This window comes from Malus sylvestris, chromosome 8, assembly GCF_916048215.2.
Source record: "Malus sylvestris chromosome 8, drMalSylv7.2, whole genome shotgun sequence".
NCBI classification, from domain to species: domain Eukaryota; kingdom Viridiplantae; phylum Streptophyta; class Magnoliopsida; order Rosales; family Rosaceae; genus Malus; species Malus sylvestris.
Window position 1 is genome coordinate 22407150 of NC_062267.1, and position 27059 is coordinate 22434208.

At 41.1% G+C, this 27059-nt stretch overlaps 1 protein-coding gene and 1 long non-coding RNA gene across 2 annotated transcripts; both read right to left on the minus strand.

Annotated features, from left to right (window-relative positions):
- Window positions 1–1842: 1842 nt before the first annotated feature.
- On the minus strand, window positions 1843–24237 carry LOC126632925 (uncharacterized). Its single transcript, XR_007626881.1, has 5 exons — window positions 23864–24237; window positions 18183–18256; window positions 2420–2518; window positions 1936–2314; window positions 1843–1859 (listed from the first exon to the last, which is right to left on the minus strand). It is a non-coding gene; the product is annotated as an uncharacterized LOC126632925 (long non-coding RNA).
- A 506-nt stretch (window positions 24238–24743) lies between these two features.
- LOC126631275 ((R)-mandelonitrile beta-glucosyltransferase-like) lies at window positions 24744–26704 on the minus strand. Its single transcript, XM_050301447.1, has 2 exons — window positions 26154–26704; window positions 24744–25935 (listed from the first exon to the last, which is right to left on the minus strand). Exons 1-2 carry the CDS (start codon window positions 26662–26664, stop codon window positions 24995–24997), a joined length of 1452 nt encoding a protein of 483 aa, XP_050157404.1. The 5' UTR covers window positions 26665–26704; the 3' UTR covers window positions 24744–24994.
- Between the last annotated feature and the right edge of the window lie 355 nt (window positions 26705–27059).

Genomic DNA, 27059 nt, shown 5'->3' on the forward strand with positions numbered 1-27059 from the left:
ACATGCACCGTCACACATGTCACAGCACAGAGGATACCCCACGAGGGAAGCCTTGATAAGCGCGATCCCATATCCTTTGTGATCTGGGACGTGTGAAATGTGTGGCTGCATGTGAATATTGCCACTGTGCCCACAAACCGCAGAAGAAACATATGCTGCCCTGCAACCCTATTCACTTCTTCATGTGCCATATTTTGTTTTCCTTTTACGGATCAGGATCCTCTCCTGAGCAAATGGACATGATCCTCCTGATCGGATTCATCGAACTGTTCAAAATTTATCCAACGGCTACAAACAGGAAGCTCCATTAAAAGTTATAATAATTATAGCCGTTGGATAACTTTTGAACGGTCCGATGGACCCGATCAGGAGGATCCTCTCCATTTGCTCAGGAGAGGATCCTGATTCTTCTTTTACGAAGCTGACCGAAAGATGCGCGGTCCCACTTAGATACGGTAGATCGAAAGCAGGATTATCTCTCCTTGTATCCTCCTCTCTTTACCTTCCCTCTTCTTATACCTCTTTATTTTTATTTTTTTTTATTTTTTTTTTTTTTATCACACTTCTTCTTATACTTTTTATTTTGCTTTTTTTCTTTATAAAAATATTAATATAAGATGTTGACGTAGTTTAATTGTAACTGTTCAAATAGAAGGAGAGAAAAATGAAAGAGAATCCTACTCTGGTAGATCGTGCCCTACCTGTACTTATAGTAGGAACATGACATGTAAAAATATGCAGAATATGGAATACTTTGAAGCACAATAAAACTTTTAGAACTCTAAGACCATCTCCAATCTTGGGTTAAAACTTTTTTTAATCCAGAAACTTTAGATTTTAACCTAGACACAGTTTTATGATCTAATGGTTCTGGGTTAAAATTTTAGCCCGAAATTATTAAATAATGAATATAGACTATTTTAAAATTTTGCATCTGGATCTGGTTAGTTTAATTGATATGTTATCATTAAAATTAATCAAGAACCAAGCAAACGGCTAAATGGCTTAAAGGGGATCTAGAGTCCATTCATTCGAACATACAAGACTATGAACTAAAAATCGTTGGTCACAAGGCAAGAAAAAGAACTTAATGTAGACTTAACTCATCCACGACAATCCTTTAATAACAAAAAGTCCGAGTAACTTGAGGTGCAAGTAATCTACTAAAACACACTTGTTATACATCGGCTATATTGAGATAACAGTGGCACGCCTAGCACTTAGTTTTGATTGCGAGCCTCAAGGCTTACACCTAAGGCCCGATAAAGGCACATTTCAGAACTAACTTTGTCCTCAATTGTAGCACATCAACAAGCAAGAGCTCGACTACACATCCAAAGTGCTAATTCCTTAAGGAGCTGTGTTGAGATGCCGAGGACCCTTCCCCACGGAAATCTTCTTGTACCAACAATATGCATGCATTCATAGTATATATTATCGTTTAGGAATTTCTATTTTTAATTGAAGAGTAAATAATATATGCATGCATTCATGCTAGCATATATCCTTGCTATAAAACCATGAGCTCCAAATAATGTCAAATGGATTCTAAGTAATGTAAGCAAGCGTTAGAATAAAGGACTAAAAGCATTGTACATAAATATGTAAAAACTATAAACATAAAACATGTACAAAGTATTTATATAAAATATGTAGTAGTTGTTGACAAGTCCAATATACATATAAAGAGTTGTTCAAAATATAGTTGATCCAATTTTACCGATGTACTTCAAAAATGTAGTGCTTTGACTACTGAACAGTGGTTGGCAGCTTGATCTTCCAACCCATCTCATTGGGAAGAAATATGTGAACAATGCTGCATCATTTTGTTTGTGTAATTATAAAAGCCTTTCACCAGCCTAACATAAAAATAAGTAAATTAGGAGTTAAATAATAGCGACATGATGTGCAAAGATAAGATGCTATACGACATACGTCATTTGATCCAAAGCGCTAGTGGCAATTCTGGATGAGGCATTACAAGCAGGTCAGACTTAGACATTATCTCATTCGGTATATATGCCAAAATCAGTTTGTGTTCATGAACCATTATCTGATTCTTATTCAATGAACAAATAATAAATATACAAATATGTTAACCTTTAGTTGATCCTCGACATGTGCTCGGAAGAGGGCTCTTCCAACATCCTGAAATCATGTCAAGAGTTAAAAAGGAGCAAGAAAAAACTAATGAAAGAGCTCTGTAAAATTGAGACAGAGCATATTACCTTATGGTTTAAGGTTCAGGGTCCTCTTTAAAATCAGGTGGAGCAAGTTCTATTGCCATGGTTTCATCATCCAATTTGTTGACCATCTGAAAAATGAAGAGTCAATGTCTACACAAGTAAAATCTGAAAAGTAATAGCAACAAATGAGTCGGTTGTTTAAAACAACGATCTAACTAAGACAACATCCATACCTGCATATAATTCACAACTTCTGAGACAAAGAATAGTGTAATAAGGAATTCCCACCAAGTTCCTTTACAAAGATCCACTAGTCCCTCTCGAAAATCCCACTTTAATGAAAAGGAAGTTAGGCAACATTATAAAATGAACTATGTTTGTACCATACTTGACCAATCCCAAAACTACTGAGCACCGGTCAACATTATACCGTCAAGGATCCAGAAGAGTTTCTCTCTAACCAAGAGGCCAATCACAGTGCGACACGTGTCGACATCAGAAGCCAATCATAGTGTGACACGTGTAAACATCAGAAGCCAATCACAACACGACACGTGTCAATGTCAGAATGAAACTAGAAACTCTCTTCTATAAATAGAGATCATTCTCTCACAATATTTTCTAATGTCATTTATACTAAATCATTCACTTGTAATCACTAAAGGAGTGCTTGAACCTATGTACTTGTGTAAACCCTTCACAATTAATGAGAATTTCTCTACTCCATGGACGTAGCCAATCTGGGTGAACCACGTACATCTTGTGTTTGCTTCCTTGTCTTTATACATTTACATACTTATCCACACTAGTGACCGGAGCAATCTAGCGAAGGTCACAAACTTAACACTTTCTGTTATACCAAAGTCCTCACTGATTTTGTGCATCAACATTTGGCACCGTTTGTGGGAACGACACTTATTCCCACCCTCTTCAGCTTTGTCAAGCTGGTTTCCACCATTCGTACACTCTCTTTTGACCAGGCATCCCTCTCCAACATGGGGAGCAAAAGAAGCCACAGCACACAGAATGACACCCCTCTTGTACCTAGTGCAAAGCAATGAAAGAATGAAGGAAAGAAGGTTGTTCTTCAAGCTAAAGTCAATGAGCTAGAAGCTCAAAACAACAAGATAGCAATGAAGAATGAGGTCATCCAGGAGCAGTATGAGAAGCTCTTTGAGACGCTCCACGAAACTATGCGTACTCAAACACACGAGCTTGTTGCCCCTGTGGACATCAACCATCATCTGGGTGCCCCCAACACGGAGGGTCACCTTCATTCAATATGGGTATCCCTGATGAGGAGTGAGTTAATCATTAAAACATTGATCAACATGAGACTTCTCTCAACCCAGCTGCTTCGACCCGAAGCAGGAGAAGTGGAGGAAAACACCTCCTTGCAGAAAGGTTGGAAGAATCAAAAGACGTTTATCGTGACTGCCGAGACTTCCTAAAGCAACGTCGAGAGAATCCCTCCACATATGCTCGAAGATCAATGACCCTAAGGGTTTCTGCAAGACTCGGTCCCCTCCTACGACCCAGGCCAGCTGCCAATCTATGGAAGGAACTACATGTCCTAGAGGAACATGAAGGTTCAGGGGACTCTGAGGTATTCCGACAGACTCGCCTTAGAAGTCAGTACTAAATCATTTACTTGTACTCACTAAATGAGAGCTTGAACTTATGTACTTGTGTAAACCTTCACAATTAATGAGAACTCATCTACTCCGTAAACGTAGCCAATCTGGGTGAACCACGTACATCTTGTGTTTGCCTCCCTGTCTCTATCCATTTACATACTTATCCATACTAGTGACCGGAGCAATTTAGCGAAGGTCACAAACTTAACATTTTCTGTTATACCAAAGTTCTCACTGATTTTGTGCATCAACATTTGGCGCCGTCTGTGGGAACGACACTTATTCCCACTCTCTTCAGCTTTGTCAAGCTGGTTTCCACCATTCGTACACTCTCTTTTGACCAGGCATCCCTCTCAAACATGAGGAGCGAAGGAAGCCACAGCACACAAAATGACACCCCTCTTGCACCTAGTGCGAAACAACGAAAGAAGGAAAGAAAGAGGGTTGCTCTGCAAGCTAAAGTCGATGAGCTAGAAGCTCAAAACAACAAGATAACAGTGAAGAATGAGGTCCTCCAGGAGCAGTATGAGAAGCTCTTTGAGACGCTCCATGAAACTATGCATACTCAAACACGCTACTTGTTGCCCTTGTGGACATTAACCATCATCTGGGTGACCCCTAACACAGAGGGTCACCTTCCTTCGACATGGGTATCCCTGATGAGGAGTGAGTTAATCATCAAAACATTGATCAACATGAAACTTCTCTCAACCCAGCTGCTTCGACCCGAAGCAGGAGAAGTGGAGGAAGACGCCTCCTTACAGAAGGGTTAGAAGGATCGAAAGTCGTTTATCGTGACTGCCGAGACTTCCTAAAGCAACGTCGAGAGAATCCCCTCCACATATGCTCAAAGATCAATGACCCAAGGGTTTCTGAAAGACTCGGTCCCCTCCCACGACCCAGGCCAGCTGCCAATCTAGGGAAGGAATGATATGTCCTAGAGGAACATGAAGGTACAAGGGACTCTGAGGTATTCCGATAGACTCACCCTAGAAGTCAGTACGGCAAGTCCAAGGAGAAATCACACGCCCTTGCTCAAACTTTCCTACTTCCAAGAGGCGACAGAGACTTACGAAAGAAAATCCCAGTGGTACATGACTTCACTCAAGACCCCATTGTCCTACAGCTCCTTGAGGAAGTAAACAAGTTGAAGGTCGAACATCAGGCGGAGATACCTGACTGGAACCAACCCAGGCCTGGCCCTCTCACAATGAGGACCTAATTGAACACCTTAACCTCTTTGAGTCCACCATGGCATATTGGATGCACAGCGACGAAGAGCGATGTCTTCTCTTCCCCTTCACCCTTTTTGGCAGAGCTCTAAACTGGTATTGCCATCTTCCACCTGAGACAGTAGACTCATTTGAGGAACTGAGGAAACTGTTTGTCTCTCAACACATCTTCCAGACCAATCGCTTGCATTCTGCAGATGACTTGTACACTATTCGCTAGAAGCCAGACGAGTCACTACGAGAGTAGGCTGGTCGTTTCAGCCATGAGTATTCTCGCTGAGCTGAGGCAGATGACAAGACCGCCCTCAAGGCCTTCACGGCAGGCCTACGTGATTGTTTCTTCAAGTACATGATTAATGCCAACACTTGGAAGACTTACTCTGTGGTGATGGCACAGGCTTACAACCATGCCTCCGCTGAGGCAAAGACATATCAAGGGAAACCCCCCACAACCACCCCTTATTAGCAAGTAAGGAGTGGAAGCCAGATCCAACCAAATGAGAAGACCTCGACCTTCCAAACAGAAGCGGTGCCTCCCCCTGCCTTACTTAATACTTTACCAAGTCAACAAACATATCAATCTCAGGGCAAAAGGAAAGATTTCCATCCTCACCAGTCTCATTTTAGTAAAAGGAGTAAGGGACATTACCGCGATAACCAAGGGTATCGCCATGATAATCCCCGACCCTAGGCAGTCAACACAGTGGGTTAAGCACGTGTCAGGATAGTCGCTACCCTGAGGTATGAGGCATACACACCTTTGAACACCACATGCGTGGCCATTTACCCCAGCATAGCACACTTGATACCGAAGCCAAAGCCGAGGCACCCAGATTACAAGCCCACGAAGAACACGGGCACGTTTTGCTGCTACCACGAGCATAACGGCTATGACGGCGAAAAGTGTATCACCCTTCGTGATCATATTGAAGCTTTGGCACGTGAAGGAAAAATTGATCAATTCCTACTTCACCCTCCAAGGGGTAACCGTAACCAACGCCAGCTAAATGTGATATATTCCATAAGTGGTGGCACACCCATATCTAAATCTTCCAACAAGGCCATGAAAAATAGTGATCGAGCTTTAAGGTTTGGCCACCAAGTGTTTCACGTGAAAGACATCAGGGGAGGTAAGTATCAAAAGCCTAATTGGGATCCAATATGTTTCTACCCTGAGGAAGAAAGAGGTATCATCTACCCTCACAATGACCCACTAATCGTGGAAGCTCACATAGCCAACTTTGAAGTACGACGAATCCTGGTAGACACGTGGGCTTCGGTCAATATCATGTTTACCGAAGCTTTCAGGGCACTTAATGTAGCTGAACATTTGCTCGACTGCTCGATTTCCCCTCTGATAAGCTTCTTTGGTGATATCGTGCAACCTTTGGGGAGCATACATTTACCTTTCACCATTGGTACAGGCCCTTACATACCTACCATTACCACTAACTTCCTGGTGGTTGATTGCCCAACGGCATACAATGTCATCTTCGGACGCACAGGCATCAATAACCTCAAGGCCATGGTATCCACACATATGTTGTTGATGAAATTTCCAACTCCCTATGGCAATGGTTACATCAGCTGAGATCAACTTAATGCACGATCATGTTACAACACTTCGGTCAAGGAACAGCACCTGTCTGTGCCCAAGGAAACCCTTTCTATACATGACCAAGTCATAAAGACCAGCCCAGACGAAGCCAACTTGGATCTTCACGGTTGCAACAGTCAACCCGACGATCCTCGAGTTGACTCTTTCACCCAGCAAACACAACCCGCTGAAGAGTTGGAGAAGGTCTCTATTCTCAAAAGATTATTCAGATCGCATGGTGAAGATTGGTACCACCTTGTTACCACCTATTCGGTTGACATTGATCTCTTTTTTGCAAGAGAACACTAAGGTCTTCGCCTGGTCATACGAGGACATGCCAGGCATCTCTCCCGATATAATTTGTCATCGCTTAAGTATTGACCCCAAGACCAAGCCAGTGAGACAGAATCGAAGATCTTTTGACGTTGAACAGTACGAGGCAATGAAGGCAGAAGTTAAAAAACTCAAAGGCATAGGCTTCGTCCGCGAAGTCAATTATACAACGTAGGTAGCAAATGTTGTCCTTGTTAAGAAGAATCTGGCCAAGGAAAGTCTCCTGCTCCAAAAGGTCTTATGAAGAATGTGTGTCGATTACACTGACCTAAACAAAAGATGCCCGAAGGATAGCTTTCCTCTTTCTCTCATATACAGACTTATAAACTCTACGGCAGGGTGTGAACTCCTGAGCTTCATGAATGCTTATTTAGGATACAACCAAATCCTCATGAACCCTCCGGACCAAGAACACATAGCCTTCACTACTGGCAGGGGACTATATTGCTATAAAGTCATGCCCTTCGGCCTAAAGAATGCAGCAGCGACTTATCAAAGACTGGTCAATTCAATGTTCGCGGAACAGATTGGGAAGAGCATGGAAGTTTACATTGATGATATGCTAGTCAAGAGCAAATATGTTGACCAACACATCACCAACCTATCTGAAACTTTCACCATTCTGAAGAGGTATCGAATGAGGTTGAACCCCAACAAATGTGCCTTCGGCGTAGGCTCTGGCAAATTCATAGGCTTCATGATAAGCCAACGAGGCATTGAGGCTAATCCCTAGAAGATCAAAGCAATCCAGAGCCTTACTGGTAAGGTGGCAGCCTTAACTAGGTTCATCTCTAAGGCCACAGACAGATGTGCTTATTTCTTCAAAGCACTTAAGGGAAGTAAGAAGTACAATACATAGACTGATGAATGTGCTGAGGCATTCAAGAACCTCAAAGACTACATGAGTAAAGCCCCTTTGCTCTCCAAACCTGAGGTTGGTGACATTCTCATTATCTATCTATCAGTATCGACTTCAGCAGTAAGTTCCGTTCTCATTCGAAAGGATGGTAATGTCGAACGGCCTGTCTACTACGCTAGCAAGGCCTTACAAGATGCGGAGACACGATACTCTAACATTGAGAAATTGGCTCTAGCATTGGTCATGTCTCCTTGAAAACTTCGCCCTTACTTCCAAGCACACTCCATCATCGTGCTTACCAATCATCATCTTCGACAAATACTCCAAAGTCCTAACACTTCCGGGTGAATGATCAAATGGGCGATAGCATTGGGTGAGTTTGACATCTCCTACCAACCATAGCCAGCTGAGAAGGGCCAAGCAAGGGCAGACTTCATCGCCGACTTCACATATCCTATTGACATTGTTTCTACGCCTAAAGAAGTAGTTTCATTACCCTCAGAAACTCAAAAAATAGAACCAACGGCCCCCAGCATGGAGTCTATATGTTGATGGCTCGTCCAACCAATAGGGTTGTGGAGCAGGACTAGTCCTTACGACCCCTGACAAAGTGGCGATGGAGTATGCTCTTCGTTTCAAATTCAAGGCGTCGAACAATGAGGCCGAATATGAAGCCCTCCTAGTAGGCTTATGTTTGGCCAAACACCTTGGGGTTAAACGAATTAATATCTTCAGTGACTCCCAATTGGTGGTTAACCAGATCACCAACAACTTTGACGCTAAGGATAGCTCCATGGCAGCATATCTGGCACAAACACAATTGTTACTTAAGCACTTTCACTACCAGATCACCCAAATTCCTCAAGCGGCAAACAGTCATTCAGATGCTTTGGCTCGCCTCGCCTCAGTGGTGGAAGACAAGATTTGGAGAAAAATTCAGGTCGAATTGTTGGCAGCACCAAACACCATGGCTGCAGAAGTGTGCAACTTACAACAAGGAGATAGTTGGATTACCCCGATTTATAGATTCCTTGCTCATGGCACCCTTCCAAATGACAAAGTCCAAGCTAAGCAGATTCGATACAAGGCTACCCATTACTTGATCAATAATGACCAACTCTACAAGCGGGGTTTTAACCTACCATACCTAAGATGCCTTACGCCCGCAGATGCGGAATTACGCCCGCAGATGCGGAAACTGTCTTTCTGGAAATACATGAAGGAGTCTGCGGAGATCATGCTGGATCTCGATCCTAGCACACAAGGCTTTTAGCCAAGGATATTACTGGCCAACCCTCCACCAAGATGCCATCAGAATATCCCGCTCATGTGATAAGTGTCAACACTACGCAACTATTCCTCACTCCCCTCCCGAGCCACTCACTCCTATGATCAGCCCTTAGCCCTTCGCCCAATGGGGACTTGATTTGATCTGCCCAATGCCTGCAGGGAAAGGCAAGGTTCGCTATGCAATCGTTGCAGTTGACTACTTCACAAAGTGGGCCAAAGTAGAACCCTTGGCAACCATTACTGAGGCAAAAATAGAAGACTTCATATGGAAGAACATCCTTTGCAGATTCGGCATTCCCAATGCGATAGTCATTGACAACGGGCGATAGTTTGACAACAATGAGTTCAGGATGTTCTACTCTAAGTTTAACATCAACTTATGTTTTGCCTCCCCAGCTCATCCCCAGTCTAATGGACAAGTTGAAGCCATCAACAAAATAATCAAGCGAACTTTGAAAACCAGCTTGGACAAGGCTAAAAGTTGTTGGCCAAAATTTATACCTCAAGTTCTTTGGTCATAGCGCACTTCATATTGGACATCAACAGGATAAACCCTATTCTCACTTGCCTTTGGTACAGAGGTAGTTGTCCCAGTTGAGCTTGAGCAAGCAACATTTCGAGTCCAAAACTACGTGCAAAGCGACAATGACAAACAACTTACCCTGAACTTAGATCTAGTCGAGGAACACAGAAACCAAGCTCACTTGAGGAATGTCGCCTACAAGCAGCGCATCTCCAACTACTATGACTTAAGGGCCAAACTCGTTCTTTCAAAAGTGGGGGATTGGGTATTGAAGAAAAGATTACTCTGCAACAGAGTCCCAAGTGAAGGAACACTTAGTCCAAACTGGGATGGACCGTTTGAAGTTGTTGGCATCAGTCGCCCTGGCTTCTACAAGCTTAGAAGCTCCGATGGCAAGACCCTTGGCCATCCATGGAATGATGATCACTTGAAGTAATATTACAAGTAAACGTACATTGTACAATTGTTAAGCTTCAACCGTTCGGCATCCTATGTAACGAAGACTATTTGGCATGAATTCAATAAAGAGGTGATTTAGACAACTCGATCCTAATCCTCTTACATTCCTAGCAATGAAACATTCGGGTTCAACACTTCAACAAGAATGCTTCCAACATGAAACAAAGTCGAAGTATATGTCAACAAGACTGTAAAAATAAACGAACAGCTTCATAGTATATTCGTTCAATCATACATTCCAACACATTCATACATAAGCCAACTGTGCTTTGAAAGGGTTCAACATATTTTGTGTCATTCGACACTTGCTACATAGTGCCTAGACACCTTGCCCTTATTCTCACCAACCAGGTGATGAAATGTGAAGAAGGAACTCATCTTCATGCCACCAACCAGGTGATGAAATGTACAACCCGTACTCTCCTTCATGCCACCAACCAAGTGATGACATGTACAACCCGTACTCTAATATCATTTGGAAACTTACCACTCATGCCACTAACCAGGTGAAGAAAGAACTCATCTTCATGCCACCAACCAAGTGATGAAATGTACAACCCGTACTCTAATATCATTTGGCAACTTGCCATTCATGCCACCAACCATGGGAAGAAGGAAGTCACATTCGTACCACCAACCAAGTGATGAAAGCAACTTACCATTCATTCCACCTACCAGAAGACGAGCGGTACAACCTGTACATGTGAACTCCAAGCATTCACAAATAATAAAAAACCATCAAGCTTGACAACTTAACTAAATGAGCACTTATGCCCAACAAGAGTTATAGTCACCAACAAAGTCTTATTGCAAGCCAACAACAACTTCAGTGCATGGCATATGAAGATTAAGCTATTCAGCCCTCTTGCATCTGCTTCAAACATTTCCCCTCTGTAACAATGCAAACACTACAACTCGTAAAAAGCTTCACACACTCTTGATCAAGACAGTGTGAAGCAAAACCAATTTATGGTGCCAACAAGAGCTTCATTAAAGGACTTAACCACAATTCTCAAAAGCTTCACACACTCTTGATCAAGACAGTGTGAAGCAAAACCAATTTATGGTGCCAACAAGAGCTTAATCAAAGGAGTTCAACCACAATTCTCAAAAGCTTCACACACTCTTGATCAAGACAGTGTGAAGCAAAACCAATTTATGGTGCCAACAAGAACTTCATCAATAGAGGGCAACCACAATTCTCAAAAGTTTCACACACTTTTGATCAAGACAGTGTGAAGCAAAACCAATTTATGGTGCCAACAACAAGAGCTTCATCAATGGAAGGCAACCACAATTCTCAAAAGCTTCACACACTCTTGATCAAGACAGTGTGAAGCAAATCCAATTTATGGTGCCAACAAGAGCTTCATCAAAGGAGTTCAACCACAATTCTCAAAAGCTTCACACACTCTTGATCAAGACAGTGTGAAGCAAAACCAATTTATGGCTCCAACAAAAGCTTCATCAAATGAGTTCAACCACAATTCTCAAAAGCTTCACACACTCTTGATCAAGACAGTGTGAAGCAAAACCAATTTATGGTGTCAACAAAAGTTTCATCAATGGAGGGCAACGACAATTCTCAAACCTTCGAAGCAAATTCAAGACTGTTCGAAACAAATTCAATTTATATGGTTCATCCAAAACTTCGACTACTACAAGGTGTGGCTTGCATCACAATCTCTTGCTCAACAGTGTGGAAGCAAAATTTGTATATGTTGTCTCTCCCATATTTTCAAATTTCTAATTCCCAAAAAAAAAAAAAAACTTCATCAATAGAGGACAACTACAAATTCTCAAAAGCTTCACACTATCTTGATCAAGATAGTGTGAAGCAAAATCAATTCATGGTACCCAAAAAAAGCTTCAGCTCCAAAGCTTCACCTACAAAGCTTCAACACAAAAAACTTCACCAACAAAAGCCTCATCAATGGAGGACAACTACAAATTCTCAAAAGCTTCACACTATCTTGATCAAGATAGTGTGAAGCAAAATCAATTCATGGTACCCAATGAAAGCTTCAACTCCAAAGCTTCACCTACAAAGCTTCTACTCCAAAGCTTCACCTACAAAAGCTTCAACACAAAAGCTTCACCCACAAAAGCTTCACCAATAAAAGCTTCATCAATGGAGGACAACTACAAATTCTCAAAAGCTTCACACTATCTTGATCAAGATAGTGTGAAGCAAAATCAATTCATGGTACCCAAAAAAAGCTTCAGCTCCAAAGCTTCACCTACAAAGCTTCAACACAAAAAACTTCACCAACAAAAGCCTCATCAATGGAGGACAACTACAAATTCTCAAAAGCTTCACACTATCTTGATCAAGATAGTGTGAAGCAAAATCAATTCATGGTACCCAATGAAAGCTTCAACGCCAAAGCTTCACCTACAAAGCTTCTACTCCAAAGCTTCACCTACAAAAGCTTCAACACAAAAGCTTCACCCACAAAAGCTTCACCAATAAAAGCTTCATCAATGGAGGACAACTACAAATTCTCAAAAGCTTCACACTATCTTGATCAAGATAGTGTGAAGCAAAATCAATTCATGGTACCCAAAAAAAGCTTCAACTCCAAAGCTTCACCTACAAAGCTTCAACACAAAAAACTTCACCAACAAAAGCTTCATCAATGGAAGACAACTACAAATTCTCAAAAGTTTCACACTATCTTGATCAAGATAATGTGAAGCAAAATCAATTCATGGTACCCAATGAAAGCTTCAACTCCATAGCTTCACTTACAAAGCTTCAACTCCAAAGCTTCACCTACAAAAGCTTCACCCACAAAAGCTTCAACACAAAAGGTTCACCAATAAAAGCTTCATCAATGGAGGACAACTACAAATTATCAAAAGTTTCACACTATCTTGATCAAGATAGTGTAAAGCAAAATCAATTCATGGTACCCAACAAAAGCTTCACCTACAAAGCTTCACCTACAAAGCTTCACCTATAAAAGCTTGACTCACAAAAGCTTGACCCACAAAAGCTTGACCCACAAAAGCTTGACCTACAAAAGCTTAACCCACAAAGCCTTGACCCACAAAAGCTTGACCCACAAAAGCTTCACCTACAAAAGCTTCACCCACAAAAGCTTCACCCACAAAAGCTTGACCCACAAAAGCTTCACCTACAAAAGCTTCACCCACAAAAGCTTCACCCACAAAAGCTTCACCTACAAAAGCTTCACCCACAAAAGCTTCACCCACAAAAGCTTCACCCACAAAAGCTTCACCTACAAAAGCTTGACCCACAAAAGCTTCACCCACAAAGCTTCACCCACAAAAGCTTGACCCACAAAAGCTTCACCCACAAAGCTTCACCCACAAAAGCTTGACCCATAAAAGCTTCACCTACAAAAGTTTGACCCACAAAAGCTTCACCCACAAAGCTTGACCCACAAAAGCTTGACCCATAAAAGCTTGACCCACAAAAGCTTCACCTACAAAAGCTTGACCCACAAAAGCTTCACCTACAAAACTTCAACACAAAAACTTCACCTACAGAAGCTTCACACTATCTTGATCAAGATAGTGTGAAGCAAAATCAATTCATGGTGCCCAACAAAACTTCAACCTTAAAGCTCACCTACAAAGTTTCAACACCAAAGCTTCACCTACAAAGCTTTAAAATATATATATATATTTAATTTTTTTTTGGGAAATTTGAAAATTCAAAAATTCAGAAATTCAAAAATTAAAAAAATTCGAAAATTCAAAAATTCAAAAATTCGAAAAAAAAATAGAAAAAAAAAATTTCGAAAAAAAAAAAATTGCCTAGGCCTCCTCTTCTTTGGGCCTAACAACTTTCATAACAAATATATATGAAGAAGGAGTTTTGGGCTACCACTTAGAAAGGAAATGCCTCATTCGTCAACTTCATCGACCAGAGACTTGGGGGACTCCTACCATATGCTGCTGCACCTTGATACTCGGAAGTCTCACGACCACTCAGTGACTTGGATTTTTCAAGTCTCCAAACGAGAAGTTTTCCTCACTCGGGAAATTAAGGGAGCACTACCTCAACCTACATGCTTCACTCACAAAACTTCAACATACAAGCTTTAACAAAAGGAAAAATTCAAAGAACTTAGTGAAGAAGGCCTTGGTGTATTTAACACAATACGTTGAAATGAAGTAAAACTTGTTTATTGATATCTCCAATAAGTTACAAATATGTACATATACATGAATCAAAATAAACAAAAAAGAGGGAGCCTTTACAAAGGTTGCTCAGGAGAAGTCTCAGCAGTCGGCAGAGCCCCAGAAAGATGAGGCACCAGAAGGTGATTATTCGGAGCTTCAGAACTAAACAGAACCCCAGAAGGAGGAGGCACCGAAGGTTGATCATTTGGAGCTTCATTACACGATACAGCCCCAGAAGACGAAGGCAATAAATGCCTTTGGAACAAACCCACAAACCTCTGATGATCAAGTAAAATCTAACCATCAGATTCCTGCAGCTGGTCAAGGTTCCTCTTCATGTTTGTAGCATAGTCATGTACGAGCATGTGCAACTGTTTATTCTCATGCTTGAGCCTTCTGATCTCCTGTTTGAGACTTATCACTTCAGCCGCCAATGATTCAACTTGGCGGGTTCGAGCAAATAGGCGTTGGGCCATATTAGACACAGAACCTGCACACTGAACATTGAGAGCCAGAGAATCCTTAACAGCCAACTCATCAGACCGTTTGGAAAATAGTCTGTTATCTTTGGGAGTGATAAGGTTCCTGGCCACCACCGCAGCGGTCATATCATTCTTCATTACAGAGTCCCTAACGGTAAGAGGACCCGTAGGAGATGAGAAGGATGGGCGCCATATGTTGTCTTGAGAAGGCATTGCTGCCTCTTCACCAAAGTTCAAGTCAAAACGACGGTCGGATGGGCCAGACATTCTCAGAAATGATGAAGGAGAAATGAGGTGCAGTAAATCTCTGAAGTAAGGGGAAAATTCCTACGAGCAATAACTCTCTGAATGTACTTCTTGCACACAATTGGTGCCTTTATAAAAGAAAGGGCAACATGGCCATTGGTTCAAAAATCGAAGAGGCACCACTCTCCGGATTTCGAAGAGGCACCACTTTCCACAAGTAACATCAGCTCATCGGGTACCACAGATAACTTTGCCAAAGATCTCTGACAAAGTTTAGACACGTAAATTTTGAAGATCCAGCTACCCTACTATTACCCACAAGGGTAAAGGAACAACACCACCGCTTGATAATTAGAAAGTTCCAATGTGTGTCAACCTCTATGCTTCGTGGCAAGGCAGACTGGCAAAAATGCCTAACCTTTACTCACATTCTAGAAAACACTCCCAACAAGATTGCTTGCTCAAAAATCGAAGAGGCACCACTCTCCGAATCTCGAGAGCCAGACTCCCAACATGATTACTTTCTCAAAAATCAAAGAGACACTGCTCTCCAAATCTCAAGAGTCAGACTCCCAACAAGATTGCTTTCTCAAAAATTGAAGAGGCACCGTTCTTTGAATCTCGAGAGCCAGATCCTCGACATGATTGCTTGTTCGAAAATCGAAGAGGCACCGCTCTCCGAACTTCGAGAGCTAGATTTCCTTGGATAAAGCTTGTCTGCAATCTTCACACGCAACATCAGCTTTGCTGATACCACATACCACTTTTTCAAAGTGCTCTGACAAAGTTAAAACACGTGAAGCTTGCAGCTCCCACTACATTGCTACGACCAAGAAGGGTAAAGGAATAACATTACTACTTGTTGTTAGGGAGATTCTTATATATGTCGACCTCCATCCTCCACAGACAGGCAGACTTGCAAAAATGCTCAACCCTTCCTCATATCTGAGAGGGCACTCCCAACGAAGCCTCTCAAAATACATAGGTTTCTTCCCCCCCCCCAATAATACCTATGCAAACCAGCTATACCAGAGCAAGAGTATCTCATATCATAAGGGTCAAAAGCAAGAGTATCCCATATCATGCTTTTTCCCTGTCTTTTCCTTTGCCCTTGTTCTTACCTGCAAGCCAAGGAGAAAGAGAGCAATCAGTCAGCACTTGGAATCAAGCTTTCAATCAGGAACTGACTGCCTGGAACCCCATGCCTGATTACTTACCTGGCATTGCTCTCGAGTACTCATCTTCAACATTTTATGCTTCCAGAAAAGATACCACATTTGCCTAAGGAACAGATAGGCAAGTGAAAAGGATACAAGGAAACATGTGGAGACAAGCGCAACAGAACACATGCCGATTCATCTACTACTTCGTCAATAGCAAAAGTATCCCATATCATCAAGGTCGAACGCACTCTTGATTTGATGGACTTGTTTTGACCCTCAAATTCTTGAGTCGGCCTTATACTCTGGAAGAAACCAGAAAACCCTCCAGCCCAGTTCAAGAATAAGCATGTGGAAAGTTACTACTTTAAAAGCAAAAGTATCTCATATCATCTCTTCTCCATTTGCTTCTCCTTATCCTTGTTGCTGTTTACGACACAAGGAGAAAGAGAACAATCAACCGGAAGCCGAAGTCAAACCTTCGATCCAGGTTACTTACTTGGAAGTCTGATTGCTTACCTTGTCTGTTACCTCTTTCGGCAAATCTCCTAGCTCGGCGACTTGGGGGACTCTTACTATAGGGTTTTGTATCGCACTTAACCAAGCCTGAAACTACAAGTAAGCTTAAAGTGAAATTGATACATTACCTTGTGCATCTTCATCGATTAAAGATACCACCCCTGGATGGAGGAAAAGTACTTCCAGAGAAGATGCCACATCTACGTATGAGACAGATAAGGCAAGTGAAAATGATACAACACTTCGGTACTTAGAAGTTTCATGATTACTCAATGGCTTGGATCTTGCAAGTCCCTAACCAAGGAGCTTCCCTCACTCGGGAACTTTGGGAGCACTGTTTGTACCATACTTGACCAATCCCGAAACTACTGAGCACCGGTCAACGTTATACCGTCAAGGATCCAGAAGAGTTTCCCTCCAACCAAAAGGCCAATCACAGCGCGACAGGTGTCAACATCAGAAGCCAATCATAGCGCGACACATGTCAACATCAGAAGCCAATCACAACACGACACGTGTCAATGTCTGAATGAAACTAGAAACTCTCTTATATAAATAGAGATCATTTTCTCACAATATTTCCTAATGTCATTTGTACTAAATCATTCACTTGTACTCACTAAATGAAAGCTTGAACCTATGTACTTGTGTAAACCCTTCACAATTAATAAGAACTCCTCTACTTCGTGGACGTAGCCAATCTGGGTGAACTACGTACATCTTGTGTTTGCTTCCCTGTCTCTATCCATGTACATACTTATCCACACTAGTGACCGAAGCAATCTAGCGAAGTTCACAAACTTAACACTTTCTGTTGTACCAAAGTCGTCACTAATTTTGTGCATCAACAAACTACTCCAGTTTTTTTCAAAAATGATATTCGAAGAAGCTAAATGCTTGAAGACCTAAGAAGAAGATAATAATATAAACTTATACTAAATTGTAATATTAAATCTACATATACTAAAGTAAAGTTATCGTAAATGTCCAAAAATAAATCTAAACAAAATCTTAAAACTAAAAACCAAACGATTATCAAACGGCTCCTAAAGGAATACACATTTTAGATCTATTAAATGGAGTTTTTCAATACCTTCAACTAAGTGAAACTAATATACAAATACAATGCATATATAAGGATTGTCCAGAGATCACTGAATACGATATGCTTAACAATCTTTTAAGGAACAAAGTAAGTTAACAGTGTTAGAGGAAAAATATTATTGGAATTATTGCATACTTTTGCTTTGCATGTACACTGAAAACTCTCTGACACTTGCATGTGTAGAGCTCTCTTTCCTCCCTTTGTTTCTTTTCTTCCTCACCTTCCGGTTCTTTCTCCTTAATCTAAGGATATTATTGTTTTGTTGTTTTGTTGTTTAGTGGTTGCCTTGCTCTTTATAAGAGCCTTTCACTTGTAATATCAGTACACATTTTAATCAATACAAATACACATTGAAATTTAACAAAATGAGTCATTTTATCAAATAGTTAGTCAGCAAACTTGGAATATGAAGACTCAGACTATCAAATAGAGCCATCAAAGATGCTTACTTCCCAACCTCTAAGCTCTTCAATCTGTATTCCATTTGACGCAAAAACGGTGAGAAAACATAAAAATAAACAAAGAAGCAACATCAACCAACACAACAACCCAATTCAAAGGTAACCCTTCTCCAACAAAAAATTCTACATTACACAAATTTATTCAATTACCAAATAAAATTATAACGTTTAACTTCTAATCATAAATTCAAAATGCAATGATGTGGTAATAGAGATTATGAATAGTGGGCTAATGAAAACACGCTAAAACAAAACACCACCTTCTTCCTTGTTCTATCTCCCTTGTCTTCCTTTTCTCTTTTGGCTACTCCTTTAACGCCCTAGTTCTTTTTCTCTTCAGCTTCTTCGATTTACAGCCCCCTTTTTTTTTTTTTCCAGATTTGGCTTTTTTCCCCTATTTTTTCTCTTTTGGCTGCTCAATTTTGTTGACTTGTATTAGGATTCCACAATTGTGGTATTCCTACCATATTTGGTTTCCTAGTTTAGGATGTAATGATTCTTTCCTTTATTGTGATAGGATTGTATATGATTGTATATATACCCTTGAATGAGATGAATACAAAATCATTGAAAAGCCTTATTTCTTCTTGGCACCAGAGCCAAGTTAGGAAAAAAAAAGGGGAAAAAACCGAACCCTACCTGGGTTCGTATCTGCTGTGCTCAGCACAGTTTTGTTGTGCTTCTGATCTGCTGTTTTATTTACCCGACCAATTGCAACGAGCGACTTGTCATTGCTGCCCAATTTTTTTGACCGACTATTCTCTTATTCCAGATTTCACCCCAAAGCTGCAGGTTGAGTTATACCGATAGCGAGACACATGGCTGAAAAAAGGGGACCGGCTTAATGATGGTTCCTGTTGCAGCTCCAATTATGGTGCAATCTGAAAATTCAAGCTTTAATATTGGTATGGTATGGATGAGAAGAACTATGATTTGTGGGCTCCTCTCATTCAAATCCATATCGCTGGAAGGAAGAAGATGGGATATCTTCGTGGGTTTATCAAGGCACCTAACGAAGACGATCCTAAATATGATGATTGGTTCTCTGAAGATCAAAAAATTAAGAGTTGGCTTGTGTCATCAATGAAGCCTGAGATTATGAAACGGTACATTCGGTTGTCTACTTCAAAGGAAATTTGGGACTCTCTTAAGGTAGCCTACTTTGATAAGAATGACGAGGCTAGAATTTATTCGTTGAATCAGAAGGCATCACGTCTTCGTCAGAATGGCAGACCGTTAACTACCTATTTCGGGGAGCTAACTGAGATTTTTCAGGAATTGGATCACTTTAATAAAGTATCCATAGAGTGCGAAAACGACATCAAAGTGTTTCACAAATCCATTGAGAGACAACGAGTCTATGTGTTTCTTGGTGGTCTCAATGATATGTTTGATCAGGTTCGTGGAGAAGTGTTGCGGAAGGATCCCCCGTTTGGGCTTCAAGCTTCTTATGCATATGTTCATCGAGAAGCTGATCGGAAGGAAGCAATGAAGATAGAAGTTGAAAAAAGTGAACCTGCTGCCATGGCAGCAAAGGCTCGTGGATCATCCTCTTGGTCGAACAGAGACGGGTCACAAAACCGACCAGGACCAACTCGCCCTAGCCAGACAAGCAGGGATCGTCCCCAAGGTAAGTGCCCACACTGTGGCATGACGAAACACTCCAAAAGTCGATGTTTTGAGCTGATTGGATATCTCAAAAATTGGGATAAGACTCGTGATCCTTGGTGCAACAAATCTCGAGCTTCCGTTGCCGAAACCAAAAGTGATTCCGACTAGATGGTGAACAAGGCATCTGCCATGATGGCTGCGACAGGTAGTGATGGTAAGGCACTAATTACCTCTACTTCTGTTACGAATAATACATGGATAATTGATTCCGGAGCTACTGAACATATGACTTGTGATTCTAGACAGGTTCCATCACTAAAAACCTCCACACAAACCGTAGTCAATGTTGCTAATGGTAATGTCGTCCCTGTTATTTGGGAAGGCACTGTTTCCCTTTCTGATACCATGAAACTTGACACTGTTCTTGTGGTTCCCTCTCTAAATCATAATTTGTTATCCGTTGCCCAAATAACCCTTGCCTTACACTGTTTGGTTGTTTTTAGCCCTATTTTTGTGTTTTTAAGGACATCCAGATGCGGAAGACGATTGGTTATGGTATTAGACGAGGGAAGCTTTATTACCTGGAGTTGACAACCAGTAGTTCTGGCTTGCTGACTCAAGCTCTTTCCGTTGCTGATTCTCAAGGGGATAATAATAAAGTGTCGGACATCTGGATGTGGCACCGGTGCCTTGGGCATGCTTCTTTTGGTTATCTACATAAGTTATTTCCTAGTTTGTTTATAAAGAATGATGTTTCTTAGTTTAAGTGTGATGTTTGTGAAATGGCGAAGAGCCATCGAACTTCCTTTCCTCCCAGTTTAAATAAAAGTTCGGTTCCTTTTATGGTTGTGCATTCTGATGTATGGGGTCCGTAAAAAATAGCTACTCTTGATGGTGCTCACTGGTTTGTCACTTTTATTGACGATTGTACAAGAATGACTTGGGTTAGTTTGTTAAAGTCGAAAAGTGAAGTTAGTTTGGCTTTTCAAAAGTTCCATAAAATGGTTGCTGTGTAGTACAACATGAATATCCAGGTTCTTAGAAGTGACAATGACGACGAATATGTTAATATGGAACTTCGTTCCTTCCTTGAACTACATGGTATTGTTCATCAGACCACATGCCCGTATACTCCTCAACAGAATGGGGTGGTTGAACGCAAAAATAGACACTTGTTAGAGATGGTTCGTGCTTCGCTCATTGAGGCACATCTGCCTCTACATTATTGGGGTGAATCACTTACATCCACAACCTATCTTATTAATCGTCTTCCTTCTCGTACTATCAACTTCCATACGCCATTTTAGACTCTCATGTCTTATACGAGATGTCCATCGACTCCAAATCTTCCCCCCTCCCAGGTCTTAGGGTGTGTTGCTTTTGTTCACCTTCATCCTCCTCAACGGAACAATAAACTTGAGCCTCGAGCCCTCTGTTGTGTGTTTTTGGGTTATGCCATTACTAAAAAAGGATATCGTTGCTATCATCCTTCGAGTAGGAAAATGTTTATCACTCAAGATGTGATTTTCCATGAGCAGGACATGTTTTTTTGATCATCCGAGTCCTCACTTCAGGGGGAGTACTGAGACAATGAAGTTCTGACCCTTGATTATTTTCCCGTGGCTAGCAATGAGTTGCACAAAGAGCAGTAATGGCAGTCTTCACATTTGGAGCCCACGGCACATGAAGAGCAGCAACGCACAATTGTAGGTGATCAACCGCAACCAACAAATCAGCATATTGTCCAGCCCACGCGTTCCACGGGTGTTGGGCTTGAAAGGTATATGCAGGACCAACCCTCAGGTCATACGGGCTTTGGGCTTGAAAGTGGGCTGCAGCCCACTGTTTTAGATGGAACCAAGCCACAACAACACACTAATGTCAATAGCACCGAGTAGTAACTATCACAGAATGCTTCTCCGGATGTTATATCAGGTCAAAGTATGAACTCGTCATCTGTTAATTCTTATAACCAATCGTCTTCTACACCGGATGCACCTCCACTTCGCCGCCTTCCAGAGCGTATTAACCGAGGTATTCCTAAATCGACTTATGAAGCAGATCCTAAGTGTAAACATAAGTATTCTGTAAGTGAACCAAATTCATATTCAAGAGTGAGATATCCATTAAATAATTATGTGTCTACCTGTCACCTGTCAGAATCAAAGAAGTCATTTGTACATCAATTATCTACTGTATTTATTCCTAACAGTGTGCAGGAGGCCTTAGCAGATTCCGGCTGGAAAGATGCAATGAACTAGGAATTGAGATCGTTGAAGAAGAATGCTACCTGGGAAATTATTGACTTACCAGCTGGAAAGAAATCTGTGGGATGCAAATGGGTCTATACAGTGAAATACAAAGCAGATGGAATGGTGGATCGCTTTAAAGCAAGATTGGTGGCAAAGAGATATACATAGAAATATGGCATCGACTACACTAATACGTTCGCACCAATGGCAAAGATCAATACAGTCCGTGTTCTACTGTCCATCGCAGCAAATCTAGATTGGCCTTTGCAACAGTTTGACGTAAAAAATGCATTCCTCCATGGAGATCTAACCGAGGAGATTTACATGGACCTTCCACCAGGGTGCAATGATCCAGACATACGGAAACAAAAGGTATGTAGGCTTAGGAAATCATTGTATGGGTTAAAACAGTCTCTGAGAGCTTGGTTTGGTAGATTTACCAAGTCCATGAGAACATTCGGTTATAAGCAAAGTAATTGGGATCACACGTTATTCCTGAAATGCCAGAACGGTAAGGTTACAGCTCTCATTGTATATGTGGATGACATGGTGGTGACTAGTAACGACCCTGGTGAGCAAGCAGCTTGAAAAAGTATTTGTCCGCGGAATATGAAATGAAAGATCTGGGTTCGTTAAAATATTTCCTTGGGATTGAAGTGTCAAGATGCAAGCCCGGGATATTTCTATCACAAAAGAAGTATGTTCTTGACCTAGAAGAAATTGGTATGTCGGCATGTAAGCCAATAGCTACTCCGTTGGCTGAAGGAGTGAAGTTGGGTATCGATCAGAACTAAGTACCTGTTGATAAAGGGAGATACCAAAGGTTAGTAGGAAGATTAATGTACTTGGCCCATACTAGGCCGGATCTTGCTCATGCATTAAGTGTAATTAGTCAATATATGCATAATCCAGGAGAACAACACATGAGTGCCGTTATGAGAATATTGAGTTACTTGAAAGGAAGCCCTGGTAAAGGAATTTTGTTTCGGAAAAATGGGCATTTCAGAATTGAGTGCTATACAGATGCAGACTGGGCAGGATCGACGGATGATAGGCGCTCGACATCGGGGTATTTCACCTTTGTTGGGGGGAAATCTAGTAAAATGGAGAAGCAAGAAGCAGAATGTCGTAGCAAGGTCAAGCGCGAAAGCCGAATTTAGAGGTATGGCACTTGGTATTTGTGAAATCTTATGGCTTAAGTTTCTGTTAGAAGACTTGGGGGTTAAACATGGTCAGCCGATGAAGTTATTTTGTGACAATAAAGCTGCTCGTGATATCACTCATAATCCAGTGCAACATGATCGAACCAAGCATGTAGAGGTTGACAGGTTCTTTATTAAAGAGAAGTTGGAAAGCAAAATAATTGAGGTTCCTCCCATAGGAACGGAAGACCAAGTAGCAGATATTCTCACTAAGGCGGTTTCAAGTGACAAGTTTTCGAGGTTTCTAGACAAGTTGGGCATGTGCAACATCTATGCACCAAATTGAGGGGGAGTGTTGAATTGTATTAGGATTCCTACAATTGTGGGATTCCTACCATATTTGGTTTCCTAGTTTAGGATGTAATTATTCTTTCCTTTATTGTGATAGGATTGTATATGATTGTATATATACCTTTGAATGAGATGAATACAAAATCATTGAAAAGCATTCTTTCTTCTAATTTAGTCTTAACCAAGATTTTTTCAAGAATAAGAAAAAACCTAAAAATTTCTCAAATGCACCCAAAATTTGAAGGTGCTTTAATCCAACTTACCATGAAATTACAACCACTTGAGAAACCTTCTTCAAATGAGGACGAATAGGCAACACAGAGTTCGTTTCTCTGAAAATTAGTAAAGAAAACTGGAATCGGCGCAGCAAATGGAAGACCGGTGGAAGCAAACAGAGAGGGTCAGGTTTGTGAGAGAAACAAATGGAAACCAAAGGAAAATCCTAAAGATCCAATCGAAACCAAACATTCGAAGATGACTGACGCATGGAAAGACGATGGATGATGAAGCTTGATTGATGACCAACAAGTGGGCAGCGGGGACAAAAGCTTCATTGGGGAGCGAAAAGCAGCTGGAAGGCACTCTCGACATCATGTGTTAAGGATGCCCAACACGCGTCAACCATGGGTAAAATCGCCAATTCACTGCACGATTTTTGAGAAGTGGTTAAAACCGTGAAGAAAATGAGAGTCCAAACGGGAAGCGCACTGTTAATAAACAGTAATCTTCGCTGAGTTTTAGAAGAGAGTAATTTATCCATATTAACAAGAGCTCAATAGATTTTCCTGGTATACCAAAGTACTCGAATCTATCAAAAAACTACAAACTAGTGCCATTACATGCACATTTGGCAGCTTCATTCTCTTTACATTTGGAAGAGGTCAACCCAACTATTTTTTTTTTTTTTTACAAGACATGTAAACTAGTTACGTCTAGTATGGCATTTTAATTTATTATTATTATTATTAGCTTTACTCCTTTACTAGACATGTCAACAGATCGAATTTTATAACTAATACGATATGTATTTAAACATCTAATTTGATTATCTGAATAAGATTTGTGAGTAATCCGATTATGAATAATCTCAAATACTAAGGCTGACTCGATTTGACTTAATGTCATATTATGATTCATGTGCCATTTGTCTTTAAATATATATATAGATGATAATTAACACCTCAAAGTGCGGATGACATGTTCCACATTAAAACCACTACCTCTATATAGAAATTATTACAAAAGCACAAATGATGATGAAATCGCTGATCGAACAAATACATATTCATTTTGACCTGCCTCGAAAATTCGAAAAAAAAAACTAATACCATATCTATCAGGAACTATATGATCCAAATACAGAATAAAAACAAGAAGATTGGTTAACCAATTTGTCATTTTCTTGAAGAAAGAAGCACCTGGTTAATCAATTTGTCCAAGGCCAAGAAAGACAACCCATTCGGACAAGTAGTTGCCTCCCTTGCCAACTTCTTCCACTCTAAGGCTTTCTTCTTCATCTCTTTGCCCTCCCCTCCCTCCGTTAACTTTCTCACAAGTCCCTCTACATAATCTCTTTTAACATCATCCCCTAACTCGAATCCAATGCCCCACTCTTTGCAACTGTACCTACAATTGGTTGGTTGCTCTCCACAGAAAGACCAACAAATCATAGGCACTCCACCACACACACTTTCAAGAGTAGAGTTCCATCCGCTGTGCGTCAAAAACCCTCCTATAGCCGGGTGGCTCAAAACTTGTTCTTGAGGACACCAACTTGCCAATAGACTCCTCTCTTTGGTCTCTTCTAAAAACTCAGCTGGGATCACAGATGATTCCCCCCTAACGAGGTCCGGCCTAATAACCCACAAAAAGGTCTTGTTGCTATTTGCAATTCCCCAAGCAAACTCAACTAGCTGCTCTCTTGTCGTGATTGCGATGCTTCCGAAATTGACATAAATAACAGAATTGGGTGCCTTCGAGTCAAGCCATTCAAGACACTCTGGTTCCTCTATCCATAGGTTCGATTCTATCGAATTCAACTCGTTATCCGCTGGGATTTGTTTGAGTTGTAGATTTAGGGGTCCAATGGAGTAAATAGGCGGCAACAGAGTCGAAAGTGCATCTACAACTTCATCTTCCAAGTCATGGAAAGTGTTCAAGATGACAGCAGAAGCTTTTTTAGTTCGCTCCGTTTCAGCCACCAGAAAGTTGAGCATGATGTCATTTGGGTCTGCTGTTCTCAAGAAGGTTGGCAAGTCCTTCAAACGGATATCTTTCATGCCCGGTATCCAATCGATCACTATATCTAAATGCCCGTTTGTAAAATAACTTTCATCTGCAAATATATATATATATATATATATATAAGAAAGTTGGCAAAACATTTAATCAAGTATCAATAGAAAAGGACTCGGAAAGAAATAAACTAGTTGGGTTTTTCAGTATGAATTTTATCAATGTTTCAGAGATGGTCCAGTAGCCCATTACTATATAATCCACATTGATATTATCTCCAACTTAATTACCTGCTCAACAAATTTTATTAATATATACCTTTAAATGGAGTGAGACCCTTTTCGATGAGACGGTGAAACTGAACGTAGCCCATGAAGCCACAAGCACTTGGTGTCCAGAAAAAAACTGCAGGAAGCCCCAATTCCTGGGCTGCATCAAGAGTGAAGCTCATGACACCATCACAAATTATGCATGTGATGGGAGGCGAATCGGGCGAAGAACTGAGCTTCTTCAAAAGGTTTCTGAAGTGAGGCAAGCAGTGTTTGCTAGTGGAATCACATAAGAGTGGTATGTCTTGGGTGGCATTGGCATCAGTTGCAGGGAGGCCATCGGGAATGGTCACAAATCGGAAGGTGGGGAGGCCGTCAAGAGAGTTGGAACCCCGGGATTTAAGGAGGCGTCTGTAGTTGTACTCTGTGTGCACAAATGTTATGTGAAACCCTTTGTAGTGGAGGACTTTGGCTAATTGCATCAGTGGGTTTATGTGTCCTTGCGACGGGAATGGTACAAGAACTGCATGTGGCTTCTGTCTCAAAGAAATTGAAGCCATATTTCTCTGTGTCTCTCTGGAATATCAAACACAAAGCTAAGTGGAAATACGTACCTGAAAATTTATAGTGGTAGAGGCTCAACTAAAGAGCGTTGCTTTGGATGTCATTTATAATTTCTAACGGTCTTCCTACTCTTCCCATGTGTCCATGACGACTCATATTTTGGTGCTTGTGTCCTGCGATAATATCAGTGCCTCCCATTTCAATGTCAATTATTGTATATCTTAACCATTGCACAGACCAATTATATGATATTGTGAATATTTAAACAATAAACGAACTGTGTGGCACTGGACTTTTGGCTAGCAAATATTAAACGAATATAATTGCCCCGCATGCCTCAGGACATGAGGATATATGAAATGTGTGGCTGGCTGCATATGCAATCGCCATA

Bases quoted from the DNA above. Each gene is read 5' to 3' on its own strand.
- LOC126631275 (XM_050301447.1), bottom strand. From the start codon at position 26,664: ATGGCTTCAATTTCTTTGAGACAGAAGCCACATGCAGTTCTTGTACCA. The intron at 25,936-26,153 runs GTATATATTAAT...ATATATTTGCAG, and splicing joins GGGTCTCACTCCATTTAAAG to ATGAAAGTTATTTTACAAAC.